Here is a 21,531-nt window from a genome sequence, read left to right as displayed (position 1 = left end):
TCTATCTTGCACTTCTACCTCTCTCTCTCCCTCTCTCTCTCAAAAATAAATAAATAAAATCTTTAAGAAAACAGAACAATAGACCATGAAAAATTATAAATGATTACCTGAGATGGAGGGAAAGAACATGATGAAAGGTAAATGAATAGAAGCTAGATGTTTCTTTATATAGCTTGTTTCGCAGATTTGACTTTAGAACCATGCAAATATCTTACATAATTCTAAGGTAATATTAGACTTAAACAAATAATTCCCTCACTTCACACCCATTAGGATGGCTATTATAAAAAAAGAAAATAACAAATGTTGGCAAGAATGTAGAGAAACTGGAACCCTTGTGAACCACTGGTGGGAATGTAAAATGGTGCAGCCACTGTGGAAAACAGTCTGGCAATTTCTTAAAAAATTAAACATACAATTACCACATGATCCAGCAATTCCACTTCTGGATATATATCCAAAAGAAATGAAAGTGGGAACTCCACTCAAACAGATATTTGTACACTCATGTTCACAACAGCACTACTCACAGTAGCCCAAAGTAGAAACAACCCAAATGTCCATCAACAAATGAATGGATAAACAAAATGTGGTCTATCTATACAATGGAATATTGTTCAGCCTTAACAAGGAAAAAACAGGGGCACCTGTGTGGTTCAGTCGGTTAAGCGTCCAACTCTTGATTTTGGCTCAGGTCATGATCTCAGGGTCGTGAGATTGAGCCCCAAGTCAGACTCTGCCCTAGGTGTGGAGCCTGCTTGGGATTCTCTCTCTCCCTCTCCCCCTCTCCCTCTGCCCCTTCCCCCCATTCATGCTCTCTCTCTAAAAAAAAGAAAGTAAAACATCTGACCCAGGCTACAACATGAATAAACCTTGAGGACGTTATGCTAAATGAAAGCAGCCAGTCACAATAGGACGAATACTGTATGATCCCACTTATATAAGATCCCTAGGATAGTCAGATTCATAGAGACAAACTAGAATGGTGGTTGTCAGGGGCCGTGAGAGGGGATGGGGAGGTCGTGTTTAGTGGTTAGGGACAGTTTCTGTTTGGGAAGATGAGAAAGTTCTGGAGATGGATATGGTGATGGTTGTATAACAATGTGAATGCACTTAATGCTTCTGAACCGTACACATAAAATGGTTAAAATGATAATGTTTATATTACGTATATTTTACCACAATAAAAAAAAAGTAATGTGGCATTACCTCATTTGAAAGACCCAGCTACTCTAAATTGAATTTGTTATAATACAATATTTCAGAGATATTTTTAAAGATTTTTTTAAATTTATTTATTTGACAGACAGAGACAGAGAGAGAGGGAACACAGGCAGGGGGAGTGGAAGAGGGAGAAGCAGTGTTCCCCTGTCTGAGCAGGAACCCGATGCAGAGCTCGATCCCAGGACCCTGGGATCATGACCTGAGCCGAAGGCAGCTGCTTAACGACTGAGCCACCCAGGCGCCCCTTTCAGAGATATTTTTAAACAGGGGGTGGAATAGTGAGATGAATTTTTCAATAATTATAACAGATTAATAACAATTACAATATTAATCCTGTTATTTTAGATATTTTCTAATTACATAATGTTTCTTGTTGCACATTAATGCATAATCTTATCATGAGGTGTTGTTTTTCTTGTTGTTACTGTTGTAAGTTAAAACTTTCTGCCCTCAAAAAAAATTCCCTAAAAATCAGAAGTTTCAGGTTAGTGGTACTAATGTGCAGAAAGAAAATATTTCAAGTGACCCTATAGCACAGAAATTTGATAGCATACCCAAGTGGGATATGCCCAAAGGAGGAAAAGAACCAGAAAGAGGAAGGCTTAAACCAGTTTTCCATAATCATACTGTTTCAGGCACTGTTGGCATGTTCCTCTAAGATTGATGTGCATGATTGTGGAATGAAGCAAATTGAGAATTTGGATTTTCGGTGTGGGGAAAAAGAAAATACAGGCATAAGATTGATCAGTTTAAGTAAAAGTCATGTAATTCTGAATAGGAATTTGGAAGTATCAGCATAAATTCATAATGTATTTTATTTAAAAAATTGTAGGGGGAAGGGCACCTAGGTGACTCAGTCAGTTAAGCATCCAACTCTTGATTTCGGCTCAGGTCATGATCTCGGGAGCAGTGAGATCGAGCCCCACATCTGGTCCCACACAGGGTGAAGGGCGTAGGGCGTGAAGCCTACTTGGGATTCTCTCTTCCCTCTGTCCCTCTCTCCCTCTCACTCTGCCCCTCCCCCACTCACACCCACACCCTCTCTAACTTTCTCAAAAAATTAATAAATCAATAAATACTTAAAAAATTAAAAAAAAATGGTAGGGGATTTCCTATTTCTGTCCAGTGAAAAGTCCTAGAAACAACTAACCCAGCAGTTATGAGCACCCTTATCACCTTGATTGCTGTCTCTAAGTACCACTTTCCAATCAAAGGAAGAAGGGCTCCCTGGGGAAATGGTTGATTCCCAGGCTTGTGGCGGGAAATGTACAAGATATTCCTGGAACATCTTGTTACGTCATAAACCAAGAAACAGTCCTGTCAAAAGAACTCAGGAGTCAAAGTGAAGAGGCTCCCACTGGCCAAAGGAGGATAGTAATTTGATTATCAGTAATGATTTAAAAAAAATGCAATGTATTCACACATTTCAATAGTTTAAGTCCATGAATTTGTAAAAATATGGGGGGAGAGGGAAATCTCATTATCTACCTTTGGAGGATGTCAAGGAGCCCAACAATTACTTTGAAAACCAGGGAAGGAAAGATATCAAGCATTGATCTTGTCTTTCCATGTGAAGTCTACCACTGGGTAAACAAATGGCAGATGAGAGGATATTTCTCTCTCCAGACGTATTCCAGCTAATAAATGAAGAAGGAATAAATCATCCCAATATCACTCTGTTGTAGCTGCTAATGGATTGACAGGTTTAGGCATTGATCACCAGCGGCAGAGAACATCACAGAAGAGAGACCATGGGTGGCAGTTATGGAAGAAATAAGATGGCTAATGAGTTGGCACGTGTCAATTGGATGATGGATACATATGGGGATTCATTATATAATTCTCTCCACTTTTGAATATGTTTGAAATGTTCTGTTTAGAAAATAATGGTTAAAGCCCTTTGCCCTGTGTCATTCTCTCGAAGCAGGATGAAGACAGATAGGAGCCGTAGGTGCTCGGTAAATATTCCCCAGGGTGTACCAACATCTGGGCCCATTTACCCCACACTCATTCTTGGCCTCTAGCATACTGCCAAGGGCTGAGCTCACAATTTCGCTATAATATCTCATGTCCTCAGTTGCAAAACTCCCTCCTCTCCAGTTCCAGGGCCAAGTTTTGAGAGATTAAATCTCACCTTTATTCTAAGATGCGGCTGAATTCAACTTCTGCCCGCCAGGGACGGTGGAATCGCCCCAGCCGGAGGCTGTGGGGTCATTGGCTCACACCTGCAACTTCGTTTTCCCTTTGGCAAATTGGGTTCGACCAATTCTGGGGCTGGCCTGCCTGGCTTCAGTGGCCTGGCTGTGGTTCCAGTCTGGCTGAAGGCCCAGCCCTAAGGCCCAGCTGGCTGCTGTGGGGGGCAAGACCAGCGGGGAAGCCTTGGCTTGGAAAGAATACATGCCTGTTAGTCCAGACTCATGCAGGAAGCGGGACTCTGGCCATCACAGATTATCATGTGGGCTGGACCTCTGTTGGGGAGACTGGGGCCGGTGGGTGGGTGGGCAGAAACAACTCCACTCATTGCATGCTTTCCACATGCAAGGACGGTCCTCAGCACGTAGGACCACCTCATTTAGCTCCCAAAATAACCCTATGAGGTTGGTACTCTTCTCCCATTTTAGAGATAGACAAAATGAGAGTTAAAGATGAAACCACTTGCTCCAGCTAGTAAGCAGCAGAGCGAGAATTTGAACTTGGGTTAACTGGCTCAGCAGGAGTCAGCAAACTTTATTAAAAGTCCACATATATCTGAGGGAAATGAAATCACTATCCCAAAGAGTACCTGCACCCTCGTATTCGCTGCAGCATGATTCACAATTGCCAAGACATGGAAACAACCTAAGAGTCCCTCAGTGAATGAACAGATTTTTTATTTATTTTTTTTAAGATTATTTATTTATTTATTTGACAGAGAGAGACACAGCGAGAGAGAGAACACAAGCACGGGGAGTGGGAGAGGGAGAAGCAGGCTTCCCATGGAGCAGGGAGCCCGATGCGGGGCTCGATCCCAGGACCCTGGGACCATGACCTGAGCCGAAGGCAGACGCTTAACGACTGAGCCACCCAGGCGCCCCAGCTTTACACAATGTTACATGTCAATTATATCTCAATAAAGCTGGGGGAGGGGGAGGCCGTGTAGCAAATATTTCAGTTTTGCAGGCCAGATGGTCTCTGCTGCTAATATTCAACTCTGCCATTACAGCCTGAGGACAGTCATAGACAATATGTAAATGAATGGGGGAGGATGTGTTCCCGTAATTTGTTTATTTGTTTACTTACATAAACAAATTGTGACACATCCATACAATGGAATATTATTCAGCCATAAAAAAAAGAATGATTCATGATAAGAAGCACCGAGTCCACACCACAACACAGATGAACCTCAAAAATGTTAGCCTGAGTGAAAATAAAACAGCCAGACACCAAATCTCACATCGTGTCTGCTCCCATGTATGTGAAACGTCCAGAACAGGCAAACTCATAGAGACAGAAAGCAGGTCAGTGGCTCCCAGAAGCTGGGGGTAGTGGCAGTGACTGCTAGTGGGTACACAGGGTTTTATTTCAGGGTGATGGAAATGTTCTGGAACTAGACAGAGCTGATGATTGCACAACATTATGAATGTCCTAAATACTATAGAATTAAACACTTTTAAATGGTTCATTCTATATTAGGTGAATTTCACCTTGAAAAAACCCCAAAAGCAAAAAAATACATCGTCTACAAAACAGACGGCCAGCCCATAGATTGTCGTTTGCGGACTCCTGCTCTACATCCCTTAACAAAACCCAGAGCTGAATAAAAAAACGCAGACATATAAAATCTTAGCTTAAAGCCCCGCACACTGCAGTTTTTATTATTAATAATACTTATTATCAGGGTCTTCATGACTATTCTTCTGCCACCAAAGTGAACATTATTAACTCTGACATGGGCCCCAAGCCCAGTTTTGCCCCAGGTTCCTCTTCCTCTGGCCTCCGGCCATGATCCCACCTTCACTTCAGATCTCAGTGCCCAGGGCTCTGTCTGTCTGTGTCAGTGCTACCTTCATTAGAGCTGTCCCCAGGCCCCGGACAATGACTATTTCCTTGAGACTGGTGGTCTATCTGTAGCCAGGAGGGGCCTTGACCTACCCTGGCAGGTGGTCCTCATGAGGTGTAAGGGAAGCAGGGGTGGAGAGTGGTGATTCATAATGGGAATCCCAGCCTTTCTGCTAACTCCCAGGCCCAGCCCAGACCAGGCGCTTTGCTGTGTGGGTGCATGTGTATGCATGTGTGTGTGTGTGTGTGTGTGTGTGCTTGCGCACGCACGCACACGTGTTTCAGAGCCCAATCCCCAACTGACCCCACATCCTCAATCAGGCCTTTTGTGCACTCAGCAATCCCTCCCTGCCATCCACCTGGTCCCTGGCTTGCGCCAGATAACTTCTGGGCACCCTAAGAGGACTTGGCATCTCCTAGTTTGGGGGAGATAGAACCAGACAGAGAAACTCCTAGCCCTGTATGGATGGGTCTGAGTCAAAGGGAGGCACCCCAGGCTAGAGAGCCAGGATGGAAAAAGGGGGGAACCAGGGGTAATCAAGGAGGCTTCCTGGAAGAAGTGTCCTAACCCAGGACACAAATCCCAGACAGACTCTAAGGGAAATGCTAGCCGGCCATGACATGCCCCTAGCTTGAACTCTACTTAGCCTCTGCCACCAATTCCTAGCTTTGAAAGGGAATCAAGGCTGTCCGGATGGCTGGCCCAGGAATTCTTGGGTGTGAATTCTGCAAACGCTTCCCCGTGTGAATTACTCTGACCCTGGCCCAGCCACGGGATAGTGGAAACATGTTTTGCCCTTGGAGCACTCCCCAGGTCCCAGCTATGTGACCTTGAGCAAGCTACTTAACCTCCCTGAGCTCACCTTCCTGCTGAGTAACAAGAGCATAAATGGATGATGACATAAAGCCGGAAGGGTCCCCCGGGGCTGCAATCAGTGGGAGTCGCAGAGGGACACAACCAGGGTCCATAATGCCAAGGCAAGGTCATTCCCAGACCAGGTGGATACTAGGTGCGGATCTCCTCAGCCACCCCTCCACATTCTGGGGGCACTAGGGGAAAGCAAGCCAGGCACAAAGACAGGATCACAATTCCTGATTTTGACTTTCACCTCTGGTTCCAGTGTGCTTCAGCACAGGGCTGTTCCTGATCCTGTCTTTCTCTAAAAAGTCGATATTTTGTTTATCATGGATTTTTTTGCATTCACTTTGGTCTTTTAAAATATCACATTAAAATATGACTCGATGACAGATTTTCAGGACCACCTTAAATTTTGCACCCTAGGCGAATGCCTCCCTCTCCTCACTCGGTCCTCACACCAGATGGACACACAGTACAGGCAGAACCCGCCTCCCTTCCCCCCACCCCATCCCCAAATCCTTGGAAACTGGGACTCAGAGGAGATTTCCTTGGAATCCCCTGGGGATTGGCCTCCATTCCCTCCCTCCCCGAGCACCTTACTCCCTGAGCCCCCACTGTGTGAGGCTGGGTCCCCAAAGAGAGGATACTCTATATCTGCGAAAGCCCCCCCCTGGGGATTCCCAGACCTGGCTCAGCCTGGGCATTCCCGAGCCCGCCCAGGGCCCGCCCCATGCTGAGTCCCCAGCCTGGTGGGTCTCCTGGAAACTCCCCAAGCTGGTTTCGGGGTGGGAGGCCCACAGTGAAGCAATTCACACCACAGCCCCAACAACTTGGAGCCCATCCCACCTAACTCCGGAATAAAGGGGAGGCAGGTTCATTTCTGCAGGACTCAGCCACCTGCACTGCACCGGAAAAGAGGAGGACCCCTCGCTGTCAACCCAGGTGAGCCCAGAAGCCAGCTCCTGGGACAAAGCCAGGGTCCTGAAGGCTCCAGGCCAATCCCTGCTCTCAGCTACCTCTGGTTGCTTGGGACCAGGACCTGGAACTGGGTCAGAGGTGACAGCTCCTGATCCCAGGGGCTCGGAGCAGGCCTCAGCAAACACTCCCCAGCCCCTGCACCCATCCTCTGCCTGAACCTGAGGTGCTGACAGAAAAGAAGGCAGGAGGCAGCACCAACCCCAGGCCTCTCCTTCTCTCCCCTCCCCCAGCACAGCCGGTCTTACCAGTTTGGCGGGCACCTGAGAGTCCTCTCTCCTGGCCAGCTGCAGAACAACTACAGGAAGGGGATAAGGCTTGCTGGACTGGCCTCAGTCTACCTCTCTTGGGAATGGGCAGAGTTTGTTGAAGTCTAAACTACTTGACCTCCAGGCCCCTCCTGGGATGGGCCTGGTTTGCTGACCCTTGACCTCAGCCTGGGAGGGACAGGATAGGATGGGGGAGCCCCTGAGATCCAGATGACCTTGACCCAGGGCACTCTGTCCCCGTGCTTCCGCCAGCTCCCGCCCACAGCTCCGCAAGGTGCAGCCGTGTCATTCACCGCTGGACTTTGACAGTAGCCAAAGGCACCGCTCAGTTCTCCATGCCTATCCCCTTCCAGTTCTGCCAAAGTCTCCACTGAGGTCAACTGGATATGTCCCTCAGAAGCTGGAACCCCACAATGGTGGCCCAGGCTGTCCTCTGGATCCTGCTCGGATTGCTGCTGCGGCTGGAGCCAGGGACAGGTGGGTCAGGAGGCAGAGACCCGGGGCCAGGACCCAGTTCTGTAAGAATGTGCTGCTGCCCCCTCTGTGTCTAGCCCTGTACAGGGTGAGGCTGGAGACCCTAGGAGGCCCCAGTCTCAAGGAACCTCTAGTCTCCAGATGCTCCCCATAGGGTCAGGACAATAGCTGGGGAAAGGACTTGGGGCCAGAAAAGCAAAAATCAGGAAAGTTTCCTGGAGGAGGGGACATAGATTTAGGATAGGAAGAAAGAAAAAAAAAAAAATTTGACTTGATGCAGAAACAGGAAAGGGCATTTTAGGCCAAGAGAGGAACAAAGCTATAGAGGAATCATAGTGTGGACCATCTGGAGACGAACCTGGATTCTAGACAGCGTAAGGATTAATACTTCTTGGGTTCAAATCCTGCCTCTTCCACTTTCTAGAGTGTGACCCTAGGCAGATGATTCAACCTCTCTGTTCTCATTAGGGTCATTGTGAAGATTAAATGGGTTAAGTTATGTAAGTCACCTAGAATGGTGCCTGGCACATAGTAAATGTTTAATAAATGTTAGCTATCATTCAACATCCCACCCAGCTCTGAGCCCAGCACTTCTGAGTTCCAGGTTCAGCCACTGACATTTCCCTCACTGGGCACAGGCCCACTCTCTCCTCCCTGGCCATCCTTAGGGACATCTATCCCTCTAAAATCCCCCAAACTCCAATCCATCAAGAAAAACTGTCCATTTTCCCCTCAAAACACCTGGGAACTCTTCTGATTTTTGTCCATCCCACTGCCACCACCCTGGCTTCGGCCACCTTCATCGCTTACCCCCACACTGTCTCTCTTTCCCTACTCTAGCCTCCCCCAAATCTGTTCTCCACATGGTAGCCAAAGGAGCAATCGTAGAATACCAGCCAGGCCATGTCTCTCTCCTGCTCATGAACCTGCCATGGCTCCCCAGTGCTCACTGATCATCTAAGCTCCTTAACCTGTTATCTGTGCCTCAGTCTCCTCATCTATACAAGGACAGTGGTGGGGGTCACAGCGTTGTCCGATGAAGAGCTAGGGGCACTGAGAAAATGTGGAAGCAGCAGGGGGAGGAACAGAGGGTGCTGGGCCACTGGGCTAATGTTGTTCCTCCTCCTGCAGCCACCCTGCCCCTGCTCATGGACTCTGTCATCCAGGCCCTGGCGGAGCTCGAGCAGAAGGTACCAGCCATGATGGCCGGCCACACTGCTTCTGCGTGGCTGCAGTTCGCCCAGGACTCTGGCCGCCATGATCTCCTCCATCACTTCCTGCTGGAGGGGCAGAATCTCAAGGCCACCAAGCTGGATCCCCAGCAACTGAGCCCAGAGCTTCGAGGCCTGACCAAGGACGTGGCCCAACATGGTATCCGGGGCAGGCTGGAATACGGAGTGGTGCTGGCACCCGACGGCTCCACCGTGGCTGTGGAGCCTCTTCTGGTGGGGCTGGAGGCAGGGCTACAAGGGAACAGGGTGGTCAACCTGCCCTCGGACAGCACGGCCACCCCTCTGGATGCTGGAGCCACCTTTCCAGACACTGGAGCCGTGGTTCCGGATGTAAGAGCCACAGCCCCAAGACTCAGGGATGTCCCCCCAGATGGCCCCTCTGCAGATGTTGGAGCCATGCCTCCAAATATTAGAGCCACAGATCTGGATGTCAAACCCACCTCTCCAGGTGTTAGACCTGGCTCCCCAGATGTCCCAGTCACCTCTCCAGATGTCCAAGCCTCCTCTCCAGGTGCCAAAGCCAGGTCCCCGACCACTGTGGACAGCCTTCTGGTGGTCACCCTGGCCAGAGACCTGGGTCTGGCCTTCCTCCAGAGCCCTCAAACCTGGAGCCATTCAGGCCTGGGAACTGAGGGCTGCTGGGACCAGCTCTCTGCCCCCCGGACCTTCACACTCTTAGATTCTGTGGCATCGCCAGTCACCATGGCCTTCCTCAATGGGGCCCTGGATGGGGCCCTCCTTGGAGATTATCTAAGCCGAACCCCTGAGCCTCGGCCACTTCTCAGCGCCCTCCTGAGCCAATACTATGGAACCGGGGTGGCTGGAGATTCAGGACTTCGCAGCAACTTCCGACGGCAGAACGCAGCGGCTCTGACTTCAGCCCCCACCTTGACACAGCAGGTATGGGGGGCCCTCATCCTGCTACAGAGGCTGGAGCCAGCACACCCTCAGCTGCGGGGCATGAGCCAAGAACGGCTGTTCGAGGTAGCCACCAATGCCACCAAGGAATTCACTGAGGCCTTCCTGGGTGAGAAGGCCCCCACCCCCTGTGATCTCCCCCTTCACAGATACACTCTTAGCCTCATGTGGTCAGGGGGATCCAAGACTGGAGGATTCCAGAGGGGGAAGTAGGGGCTCAGGCTGGGGAGCCAGGGCAGCTGCACAGGTAAGGAAAGGCTAGATTTGGGTCTTAAAGGATGAATAAAAGTTCGGGGCGCCTGGGTGGCTCAGTCATTAAGCGTCTGCCTTCTGCTCAGGTCATGATCCCAGGGTCCTGGGATCGAGTCCCACGTCGGGCTCCCTGCTTGGTGGGAAGCCTGCTTCTCCCTCTCCCACTCCCCCTGCTTGTGTTCCTGCTCTCACTATCTCTCTCTCTGTCAAATAAATAAATAAAATCTTAAAAAAAAAAAAGGATGAATAAAAGTTCATCCCCCCAAAAAAAAGGAGTGGGGGAAGGTAGAGGGCATTCCAGGAGGTGGGCTCAGCACATGCAAAGGCACAGAGGTTCAAATGGAAGTTCAGGCAGTTACTCCTGTGCACCTTTAGGGAAGTTGCTTCACTTCTCTGAACCTCACCTTCTTCAGTGAAGCCTGGGAAAATCATTGCTTCTTCTTGGAGGTGCTGAGTGGTTTAAGAAAGATGAAACAGGGAAAGCAAGTAAGCACACAATTAGAGTATGATAAATGGGGGCTGAGATTCATTCCTCTTTTCTCACTATGGCTGTCCCTCCCTAGAACTCAGAGCAGAGCCAGCTGGAGAGTGTTGGGTCCTGGATTGTAAAGAGCCTTAAATTAAGAGCTAAAATGTTTGGGGTTCATCCTCAAGGTGATGGGAAGCATAGCAGATATGCCAATAGGACTGAGATGCTGTTAAATTTAGTTAAGTTAGATCCCCATGGGGGCCAGTGTAGTGCGAGATGGAAATGTCCTCAAATCTGGAGGGAGTCTGGAGGGATGGTCCATATGTGCGCTCTAATGGGGGAGCAGGCGGCAGGGAGAGAAACGCTGGCTGACCCCAGCCCTGGACTCCCTTCTCCACAGGGTGCCCGGCCATCCACCCACGTTGCCGCTGGGGCGCCGCGCCCTATCGGGGTAGCCCCAGGCCGCTGCAGCTGCCACTCGGGTTCTTGTATGTGCATCACACATACGTGCCCGCGGCACCCTGCACGGATTTCGCGCGCTGCGCCGCCGCCATGCGCTCTATGCAGCGCTTCCACCAAGATACTCGGGGTTGGGACGACATTGGCTACAGGTAAACTGAACCCGCAGGCTCGCGAACCTTTTAGAGTGTAGTCTGGGTGGGCGTGGCCGGACCCGGGGCGGGGCTTGGACCGGAGCCAACGGGGAGAGACGGAGGAGGAGCTTGGAGGTGGGTGGAGCCAAAGTGGCGAGGGGGCGTGGCCTTGACTTGGGTCCCGGCTTTAGCAGTGGGATTCTTGAGTTTGGGGTAGGAACTAGGAAAGGAGGAAGGACCTGAGAAAGGAGCAGGACCTGTGTTAAGAGCTGGGTCTGGGACAGAGCATCGATGGAATATGACCTAAGACAGAAAAGGTCTCTGAACTGGGCAGGAGCTGTACCTGAGACAGTGCGGAGGGGGCTGGGTAGAAAGGGGAGTGGCCAATGCTGACGGACAGATCCGGAAAAACTGGATAGTTTCTGCGGTGGCACTTGGGGAGTGGGAAGAGGATGGGCGGGGCAGAGTCAGAGAGACCAGGCGGGACGTGGGTCGGAGGTGGGCCTTGGCTCAGGTGCAGAACTGGGGTAGAGGCCCAGATGAAAGGCGGGACCTCCCTCACGCCGCGTGGTGCCTGCTTCCCCCTCCCGTTTACAGTTTCGTGATCGGCTCAGACGGCTATGTGTACGAGGGCCGCGGATGGCACTGGGTGGGCGCGCACACGCTCGGCCACAACTCTCGCGGCTTCGGCGTGGCCTTCGTGGGCAACTACACTGCGGAGCTGCCTGCGAAGTCTGCGCTTCACACCGTGCAGGACGTGCTCCCTGGCTGCGCAGTGCGCGCTGGCTTCCTGCGGCCCGACTATGCGCTGCTGGGCCACCGCCAGCTGGTGCGCACTGACTGCCCCGGGGACGCGCTCTTCAACCTGCTGCGCACCTGGCCGCACTTCGCTGCTGTGAGTACAAGACCCCGCATCTTTCCGCACACGTTCAGAGCGCAGCCCTGACCCCTGTCTACCTGCCCAACCTCGACAGGCCCCTGACCCCTTACTGTAACCCCTAGGCCCACACAACGTCAGCCAGGCTCCTGGTCCCCCTTGCAGTCCATCTATTCAGGCAGCCTAGGCCCAGACTTCACTCGTTCTACTTGCAACAGCCCCTACCCACTGTCCTCCGCCCCTACAGCCTCGGCTCAGCCCTGACCCGGCCAGCTTGTCCTTTACCCAGCCCCGACACCTCTGCGCTCCCAACCAAAGCATGGACCCCGACCCTACAGCAGCCCTTCTGCCTACACAGCCTCACCCAGACTAGCCAAACTTGGCCTCACTTCTGTCTCCTACCCAAAGGGCCCTCTGTCCACACAACACTAACTCAGCCTGTGACCCTCTACAGAAAACCCCTTTGCCTGTGCAACCTCTGTCTAGCCCCTACCCCTGTGCTGCAGTCCTCTGCCCAATCTCAGCCCTGAGGATGCTTGCTCAGCCCCAGCCTCCCTGACCCCTGATGACAGCTCTTATGGTGGAGCAATCTATGTCCAGCCAGCACAAACTTGGCCTGATGATCCCCACCCAGCCCCTGACCCCAATTACCAAAACATCTCTATATTCACACCTGCACAATCTCATGTTACCTGCACACAGTCAGCATTGTACCCCTCACTTTGGGCCCCCGTCCTCTTCCCTTTCCATGACGGGGGCAGACCCCCACTCCCCAAGCCTCACACTCCCCTGTCCTTTTTTTTTTTTTTTTTTAAGATTTTATTTATTTATTTGACAGAGAGAGTGAGAGAGCACAAGCAGGGGGAACAGTAGAGGGAGAGGGAGAAGCAGGCTCCCCACTGAGCAGGGACCCCAGTGTGGGACTCAATCCCAGGACCCTGGGATCGTGATCTGAGCCGAAGGCAGACGCTTAACCGACTGAGCCACCCAGGAGCCCCTCCCCTGTCTTTTCTAGAATGGGAAACCAAGAACAGCCAGGAGGGCCTCCAGGAGATCCAAAAGGGAGCCACCTCCAATGATCGTGCCAGCCACAGGCCTCCAATAAAGAGACAGTGGAAAGAGAGCCTGTATCTATGCATCATCTGTGTTTGCACACGTTGTCTTTTTCATTTTTAAGATTTTATTTATTTATTTGAGAGAGAGAGAACAAGTAGGGGGGAGGGGCAGAGGAAGAGAGAGAAGCAGACTCCCCACTGAGCCTGATGAGGGACTCGATCCCAGGACCCTGGGATCGTGACCTGAGCCAAAGCCGGACACTTAACCTACTGAGCCACCCAGGTGCCCTGCACAAGTTGTCTTAATTTGTGTTTGCCCAGAAGCAGACCGGAGACAAGAATTTCAGTGCAAGTAGTTTGTTTGGGAGGTGAAGGTGCTCCCAGATCATATCAGTTGGGGAATGAGGGAGAGAGGTAGGGAAGAGAAGGCAGCCGAGAAAGGGTACTTTATCAAGTAAGTTGGCACTGTGGGGACATGGAGTTCAATCCCACTGGGGACCTCTAGGGGACTGTGTAAGACACACACCTCAGAGTCATATTGATCCAAGGGAGCTGGGGTATTGATCCTCCAACCCTCATCGTCATTGGTTAAGGGCTGATCTCAGGGAAGGTATTAATTCTGTGGCACTTTTGGGTTGCTTATTGTATGGGGAAAGTGGACTCCATCGTCAGAGAAAGACCTCCAGCAAAAATGCAGGGAAGTGGGAGTGGATCAGTATTCAGTGAAGCGGGAAAGGCTCAGGGATACATCGGAACATGGGGAAACTCTGTATGTGTGTGCTGTGAATGGATTGAGTGCAGTATGAAAGAGGTGGGCATATCTAAGGTGTGTGCATCTGTGTGAACATGTCCAGCTCCAGGAAAAGGGTCTTTGGCCCTCACGGAAGATCCTACTCCTTGGGACAGGTTATAGAATTTGTAAGGCACAGGGCAAAATGAAAATGCAGGGCCCCTTGTTCAAAAAGCAGGAACTTCGAGACAGCAACAGCAAAGCATTAAATCAAATGCAGTGCAGTGCCCTTCTAAGCATGGGGGTCCTGGATGACTGCCCAGGCCACATGCCCATGAAAATGGTCCTACCCACCCTATCCTGTGAATTCTGGTCACCCTTGCCTTTGCACAAACTGTTCCTTCGATCTGGCATGCTCATCCCATGGTCCTCTCCTTATGCTTTGGGCCACAAATGTCACCTCTTCAGGGAGGCCCTCCTGGATTTTTCCACTTGTGCTTAGCCTCTACTGCAGTCTATTTTCTTCCAAGTCTTCCTCACCAGCTAGAAATGTCCTGCATTGATGTTCAGGATCTGTTTCCCTCACTGGACTCTGAGCTCCAGGAGGGCAAGAGCCAAGTTTGTTTAGTCCCCTGTGGCTTCTCCAGCACCCAGTACATAGTAGGCACTCGGGAAACATTTATTGAGTAAACAAAGGCTCCCATTATGAACCTTCTGGAGCTAATATTATCATCTTGTTGTACAAATAAGGAAACCGAGGCTCAGAGAGAGGAAGTGACTTGCCTGAGGTCACACAGCGAGAGAAGGACCAGCTGGCTCTGGAACCCACTTCTGGGCCAGGATTCGAGTGAATCTCATGCTGACTCATTCACTTCTTAGAACAGCATTTGCCCACCTCTTTTTACAAGTAAACACTTACTGAGGTACAACAGAGATAGAGGAAGACACAGGAAAGTGCACTGAACTGTATAGCTCAATAAATTTTCACAACAGAACACACCCTTGTAATCAGCACCCACCCAGTTCAAGAAACGGGACATGTTAAATTTGTTCTGTGACTTTCACCACCATTAGGGAAAAAAAAAAAAAAAAAAAAGATCAATTCCGAGAAGCTTCCTTCATGCTCCGCTACCTCCTTCCAAAGGAACCTAACATCCTGATTTGTTCCACACAGTTTTGCCTCCTTTGCGACTTTATATAAAAGGGACCACATGGTATTGACTCTTCGCTGTTTGTGATTCATCCACGTTCAATCATCCAGTGGTTTGCTCATTTCGTTGCTGCATGGTATTCCACTGAGGAAGAGATCACAATTGATCCATTCCACAGTACATGGACACGTGGGTTGCCTTCAGTTTGGTGCTATTACAAAGAGCGCTAGTGGGCATGTCTATTGGGTGTATACCTAGCACTGTAATCGCTGGGCCAGAGGTGAGGTGTATGGGCAAAGTTAGGAGATCATGTCAGTTTTCCAACTTAGGTGAATTGCTCTACACTCTGACCAGCAGTGGAGGAGAGCTCCAGGTGCCCTGTATTCTCACCAGCACTTGGTCAGTCTGTACCCATTCTGCAGAGATGGCATCTGAAGCTCAGAGAGCGACATTGCGGCTTCCCGGTCAATGAGAGATTCTGGGTCCTGCTCTGTCACCTCCTCTGCCTCCCGCATCCTGCCCCCACTGTGCCCTCCCAGCCTGGCTGTGGGGTGGGGTGGGACAGACAGGGTCACGTGGAGTTGCGTTCAGCAGGAGGAAGCCAGGCAGGGTGCAGACGCCTGCTGATTTTGGGGCCAGTCGGGAAATCAAGGTAAGGGAGGGAGGGCATGGTGGCCACTGAGGGGGTTACCTGGGGGCGGAGCTGTGAGTGGGGAGGGGGCCAAGATGAGGACAGCATGTGGGAACACACTGGGCAGAACTGTCACCCTCTTGTCCCTCAGGAGAACCCCCGCCATGGACCCACCATCACCGTGCAAGGCCTCCCAAACCCAGCCTGCAGCAGCCTCGTCCCTGCTAACCTCCTACCGTTGGCACACAGGGGGCGATGGGGAGAAAGTAGCCGGAGGGTCCCGCTGGGGCCGACTTGCAGGCTGGGGAAGGGCGCTAAGCCACCAGGAGCCAGGGGTCAGCAGCCAGCCAGCCTCTCGCTCGCTGTTCCGTCGTGTCCTCTCTGTGCCCCCCAAGGAGTCACGCACAAGTCGCCTGCGGCTATCCAAGACCCTCTGGGGAAGGCATAAGAGCCCGCCGCTGGAGCCAGGACCAGAGCCGGAGGCCCCAGGTACATGGTTCCCCCCCCTCCAGGCTGGGAGGCCGGATGCTTGGGTTTTGTCTGCCTCCGGAGCATCAGCCCTACAGACACAGGAAGTTGTGGGGAGTGCAAAAGCCCAACAGGAAGTGGCTGGGGCCCAGCTGCCCTCTTCCCTCTTCCCCCTCACACAGGGACTGGGGGGTAGGGGGAGTGGCCAGGGCCTATGGGCTGGGGGTCCATCCTGGGGAAGGGAGAGGGAAGAGACTGAGGGTGGTACTGTCCAGATGCCAAATGGCTCTTGGCCCCAGTGGGTCTCTCCTCATATCCAATAGCCCAGGCTCATTCTCTCCTGCCTGGATATCCACCTCAGCCCTCTGGCCTCCATATGTTCAGTTTCTTCACTTCTTTGAACCTCAGCTTCTCCATCAGTTAAATGGGGATCATAATGCCTACCTTGAAGCATATATTATTTCATTCACTCATATTCATTCATTCATTCATTCATTCAAACAGAGGTCTATTGAGCATTTACGACATGCCAGGCCTTGATTTAGGCACTAAGGACAAAGCAGTAAACAAAACAGATGGAATTGCCTACCCCATGTAGCTCACAGTGTAGTGGGTATGACAGACAGTAAACAAGTAAACCAAAAACGACAGATGGGGCTGTTCCACAGAGGGATCTAGAAGAGTAAGGGATGCCATGAAGACTGTAGTTCGGGAATGCAGCACTAGCCCAGGGCCCAGCATGATTTAAGTGATCTATTAACAAGTGGAGTATTTATTCCCCTAATGGGAAAACAATAGGACAGACAGGTGATCTGGGAGGGTTGATTCAACCTATCTATTCTGAGAACCTCATTTCTCACTGTTCATATTCCCATTTTGCAGAGGCATCCCTTTAACTCCCTTCAGGGTATCAGGTATTGCTCACTCCATAGGATCCAGAGAGAAAGTTCTCCAAGAAGCAGGACTGCTCCTCCCCTGCTCAAACACCTCCCATGGTTCCCCATTACCCCCAGGATAAAACCTCCAGTTCTCTAACTGGCACCCAAGATTCTGTACCAGTCTCATCCTGGATCTTCTCCCTCTAGCCTCTGAGCCCTCTGGGCCCTTCTTGCTTTTCCTGGGCCTTGCCATCTCTGAACCTTTGCCCAAGCTGTTACTGCCCTTGTCCCCTCCATCTCTGTCAAAATCCAACCTGCTGTTCAAGACCCAGTGCAAACCTACCATCTCTGGAGGCTTTCCCTGTCCCACTGCACCACCACCTCTCCCTACCCTGATCTTTTTTCTATTCCTTTCTCAAATTTTGAATGCTTTCCACCTTAGATTAGTTATTTATGTAAGGAACCAAGGATGCTGTCTTGTTTAACCTCTTGGACCTGCCTATCTACTGTCTTGGTTAAGAGAAGAATGCTTGTGTCTGAACCTGGCTCAACCACTCACAAGCTGTATGACCCTGGGCAAGTCCCTCAACCTCTCTGGTTTTCAGTTTCCTCCTTGGCAAAATGGGGGTGATAATAGCCCTTGAATAGCTTTTGGAGGATTAAATGAGAGAAGGTGGATTAGTAAACACAGTACAGGGCCTGTGGGGACAAGGACAAGAGGGGTGGAAACTTGTCCAACAACAGCCTGACGTGGCTGCTGGGTGGGCTGGGGTTGGGGGGAGCGGAGACACCTGGGAAGGAATGCCTGATGAGCCTCTCTGAATGGAGACGGTCCACTGAGGGAGAGGAAAGGACTCCCAGGTCCCCAGCACCTACTCCTCTGCCCAGAACCTGAGCCAGAGCCAGAGACCCCTGCCCCACAGATCCCTGAGGCCCCCACACCTGACGTACCCATCTGGAACATTGGGGCCTTCACCCTGCTCGATGGGAAGCTGGTGCTGCTTGGGGGTGAGGAGGAGGTGAGAAGGGGCACAGGGGCGAGGGGAGGGAAGAAGATGGTGGGAAGGAGACAGAAGAGTGGGGGGGGAGAATAATGGAAAGTGTCTGCCTCTCCTTCTGTCTGCCTGCCTACCTCCCCTTTATGACTACCCACTCTTATGGACAACAGGGTCCTCGCCGGCCCCGGGTGGGGAGCGCTAGCTCTGAGGGCAGCCTCCAGGTAGCCATGGGGAGCCTCAGAGATCCAGGTAAGTTTCAGAGGTGCGGAGGGCTGGGGCATTTGGTAGCATATCAAGGTGGGGCAGAATTCAAGATGATCCCATCCCCCAACCTTCCACCCCTGACCACCTACAGATCGGATCCCCGGAAAGACTGACCCAGAGGCTGCTGGCCCCAACCAGGTCCACAACGTTCGGGTGAGCCATCCAGTGGGAGGTGGAGGGGAGAGCAAAGACTCCCAGACCCTCAGAGATGAAAGGGGACTCTTACTGGGTGCTCTTGGGCAGGTCACTTTTTTGGCCTCAGTGTCCCTATCAGTCAAATGGAGCTAATGAGAGAACCGCCCCCCCCCCCCCCAGGGCTGTTTATGAGAAGTCAATAGAGAAAGCATAGGATTGGTGCTTTAGAAAAGAAAAAAAAAAAAAGGAAAAAAACCCCCAAAATTTTGGTTGCCTTTATTATTACTGCTAAAACAGCCTGAGGTTGCGGTCTCCCCAAACCAGCAGATGACCCAGGACAACCTGGGGGGAAAGAAGTTGAGGAGGGAGAACAGGGTTCTGTCCAGCTGATATCCCCCTTCCCACAGGGATTGCTCAAGCGGCTGAAAGAGAAGAAAAAGGCCAGGTCGGAGCTCGGAGCCAGTGCCTGCCGGGATGGGTAAGAGTCTCTGAGGGGCAGAAGGGGCTGGAATTCAACATTGCCCCCTCCACCCCCACCTGCCTATCATTCCCACCTTCACCAAATACCTCCCATGGCCCCCTCTGTGTCCTGCCCCAGAGCAATGCTGGAGCCACCCCTCGGCTGAAGGGTGGGGGCAGAGTCTAACACACTAACTCTAAATCAGGAACTAAGTCAACACCCTGGGCTGGGAGTGTCAGCGAAGGGACCACTGAGCTGAGATCTGAAGGATGGATGATAGTTCGCCAGGCCAAGAGGGACAGGAAAAGCATTCCAGGCTACGAAACAGGGAGTACAAAGGCCAAGAGGCCAGATGAAGCGACAAAAACAAGGCCAGGATGACTGGAGTTCAGAGAAAGGGACTAAGTGGAGGGAAATGTGGTCAAAAGGTGACAAGGACTGTACTATATAAGGTAACACTGGCCACCATAAGGAGTTGAGTTTTTATCCTGAAAGCGATGGGTTCAAGTCCAATTTAGGTTCAAGTTCATCCTGGCCTCCCTCCACCCTTCAGGCTCTAGGGGGTGGGTTTGTGCGGAGGAGGGAAGAATGACCACTTGTTCAACCGCCCGCTCCCCAGACCCCCCAGTGCTCTGGGATCTCGGGAATCGCTGGCCACGCTCTCCGAGCTGGACCTGGGTGCTGAGCGGGATGTAAGGGTCTGGCCATTGCACCCCAGCCTCCTGGAGGAGCCCCACTGCTTCCAGGTAAATGCAGAGAACTCTCCACCTCACCCAGATTCTTTGGTTCTACCCTTGGCCTCAACCGCATCCTTGGATCCCCATCTCCAACAGGTAACGTGGACGGGCGGGAGCCGCTGCTTCTCTTGTCGCTCCGCCGCTGAGAGAGACCGCTGGATCGAGGACCTTCGCCGCCACTTCCAGCCCAACCAGGTCAGTACAGCGGCAAAGTTGGACGTGGAGGCCCCGCCCACAGCCCGGGCCCCGCCCTTTCCCCAACCCAAACCCCCGCCCCCGCCCTAACCCTGCCTCTTAGACACATCTGCCGGCTAACACCTTTGCAAAAACTCCGAGACCCTCCTCAGCTTCCGTCTGTTACCAGCCCCTGGTAAAACAACCCGGTCCCAGAAGTTCAATCCGGGAACTATTTGCACCCAAAGCCCCGCCTACCAGGCAATGGCCAAGTCCCCGTCCCGCGGCTACTCCTCCGTACCCTGGAGCCCGGATCTCTCTGCGAGAGCCCAGAAAAACTAGAGGGCTTTCGCAGAACCACCTTGAGACCGCCGTGGCCCCTGTCTTCCCCCAAGGGCCCAGCGATCTCCCTGGGGGCACGGTGCCCCACGTCGAGCACCGACGCCTCCCCCAACCCACTCCGGTCCGCAGGACAACTTGGAGCGGGAAGAGACGTGGTTGAGCGTGTGGGTGCACGAGGCAAAGGGACTGCCCCGAGCGGCGACGGGGTCCGCAGGCGTGCGCGCCGAGCTGTGGCTGGACGGCGCTCTCCTGGCGCGCACAGCGCCGCGGGCTGGCCCGGGCCCGCTCTTCTGGGCCGAGCGCTTCCACTTCGAGGCGCTGCCGCCGGCGCGTCGCCTGTCGTTGAGGCTGCGCGGAGCTGGCCTGGGGGGAGCGGCGCTGGGCCGCGTGGCACTGGCCCTGGAAGAGCTGGGCGTCCCCCGCGCGCCCGCCGCGGGCCTGGAGCGCTGGTTCCCGCTGCTCGGGGCGCCAGCAGGCGCGGCGCTGCGGGCGCGGATCCGGGCGCGGCGCCTGCGCGTGCTGCCGTCCGAGCGCTACAAGGAGCTGGCGGAGTTCCTCACCTTCCACTACGCGCGCCTCTGCGGGGCGCTGGAGCCCGCGCTGTCTGCCCAGGCCAAGGAGGAGCTGGCGGCTGCCATGGTGCGAGTGCTGCAGGCCACCGGCCGGGCGCAGGTGCGGCGCTGCGACGGGGCGGACCCGAGTGACCAGAGGCTGCCTGATCGCGCGCTCCGGGGAGCAGTGTGGGTGTTGGGGGGGACCGGTGGCTCAGGACCCCAGCGGCACAGACGAGGGGCGGGGCACCACGAGGGGCGGGGCCTGAGCTTCAGCTGTGAGGGGCGGGGCCTGAACTGAGCCTCTAAGCTGAAAGATTCAAATTTCTGCTGGGAGGGCTAGAGGATCCGACCTTGTGAGCCCTAGCAGTGAAGACCCTAGCAGCTAGGAGGGTCCGGGCTTGTGTCCCAGGTGTGAGTGATTGGCCAAGGGCTCGTATTCCCCCTAGCTCAGTCCGCTCCCCCGCGCAACGTGAACCCCACTGTCCCCAGGCACTGGTGACAGACCTGGGCACCGCAGAGCTGGCACGCAGTGGAGGCCGTGAGGCACTACTATTCCGGGAAAACACATTGGCCACCAAGGCCATTGATGAGTACATGAAGCTGGTGGCACAGGATTACCTCCAAGAGACGCTGGGTGAGCCAGAGGGTGGATGTCAGAGGCCATCTAGGCGGGCTAGGAACCCCCTCCCGGGGGGAGATCTGGGAGATCCTAGGTAACCTGGATGCTGGTAGTGGGTAGTACCTTTGGGGGTGCTGGAATCCTGGAGGCAA

General features: G+C 52.7%; 2 protein-coding genes across 2 annotated transcripts in view; both read left to right on the top strand.

Annotated features, from left to right (window-relative positions):
* Positions 1–7,654: 7,654 nt before the first annotated feature.
* PGLYRP2 (peptidoglycan recognition protein 2) lies at positions 7,655–13,375 on the top strand. Its single transcript, XM_032412282.1, has 5 exons — positions 7,655–7,845; positions 8,974–10,101; positions 11,114–11,324; positions 11,904–12,201; positions 13,199–13,375. Exons 1-5 carry the CDS (start codon positions 7,755–7,757, stop codon positions 13,286–13,288), a joined length of 1,818 nt encoding a protein of 605 aa, XP_032268173.1. The 5' UTR covers positions 7,655–7,754; the 3' UTR covers positions 13,289–13,375.
* A 2,325-nt stretch (positions 13,376–15,700) lies between these two features.
* The window catches only part of RASAL3 (RAS protein activator like 3), a 10,504-nt gene continuing 4,673 nt past the window's right edge, over positions 15,701–21,531 (top strand). Inside the window, exons 1-10 of the mRNA XM_032412165.1 lie at positions 15,701–15,771; positions 15,902–16,239; positions 17,985–18,115; positions 18,265–18,343; positions 18,450–18,511; positions 18,901–18,971; positions 19,573–19,699; positions 19,787–19,885; positions 20,336–20,878; positions 21,250–21,449. Coding sequence (XP_032268056.1) covers positions 15,915–16,239; positions 17,985–18,115; positions 18,265–18,343; positions 18,450–18,511; positions 18,901–18,971; positions 19,573–19,699; positions 19,787–19,885; positions 20,336–20,878; positions 21,250–21,449 — 1,637 coding nt within the window. The 5' untranslated portion in view covers positions 15,701–15,771; positions 15,902–15,914. The remainder of the gene's footprint in view (positions 15,772–15,901; positions 16,240–17,984; positions 18,116–18,264; positions 18,344–18,449; positions 18,512–18,900; positions 18,972–19,572; positions 19,700–19,786; positions 19,886–20,335; positions 20,879–21,249; positions 21,450–21,531) is intronic.

The sequence above is a fragment of the Phoca vitulina genome, unplaced genomic scaffold, assembly GCF_004348235.1.
Source record: "Phoca vitulina isolate PV1807 unplaced genomic scaffold, GSC_HSeal_1.0 scaffold13, whole genome shotgun sequence".
Classification (NCBI taxonomy): domain Eukaryota; kingdom Metazoa; phylum Chordata; class Mammalia; order Carnivora; family Phocidae; genus Phoca; species Phoca vitulina.
The sequence above is the reverse complement of the archived record's forward strand: the minus strand, read 5'-3'. Positions and strand labels throughout refer to the sequence as shown.

Bases quoted from the DNA above. Each gene is read 5' to 3' on its own strand.
- PGLYRP2 (XM_032412282.1), top strand. From the start codon at position 7,755: ATGTCCCTCAGAAGCTGGAACCCCACAATGGTGGCCCAGGCTGTCCTC. The intron at 10,102-11,113 runs GTGAGAAGGCCC...CCTTCTCCACAG, and splicing joins ATTCACTGAGGCCTTCCTGG to GGTGCCCGGCCATCCACCCA. The intron at 12,202-13,198 runs GTGAGTACAAGA...TGTCTTTTCTAG, and splicing joins CCTGGCCGCACTTCGCTGCT to AATGGGAAACCAAGAACAGC.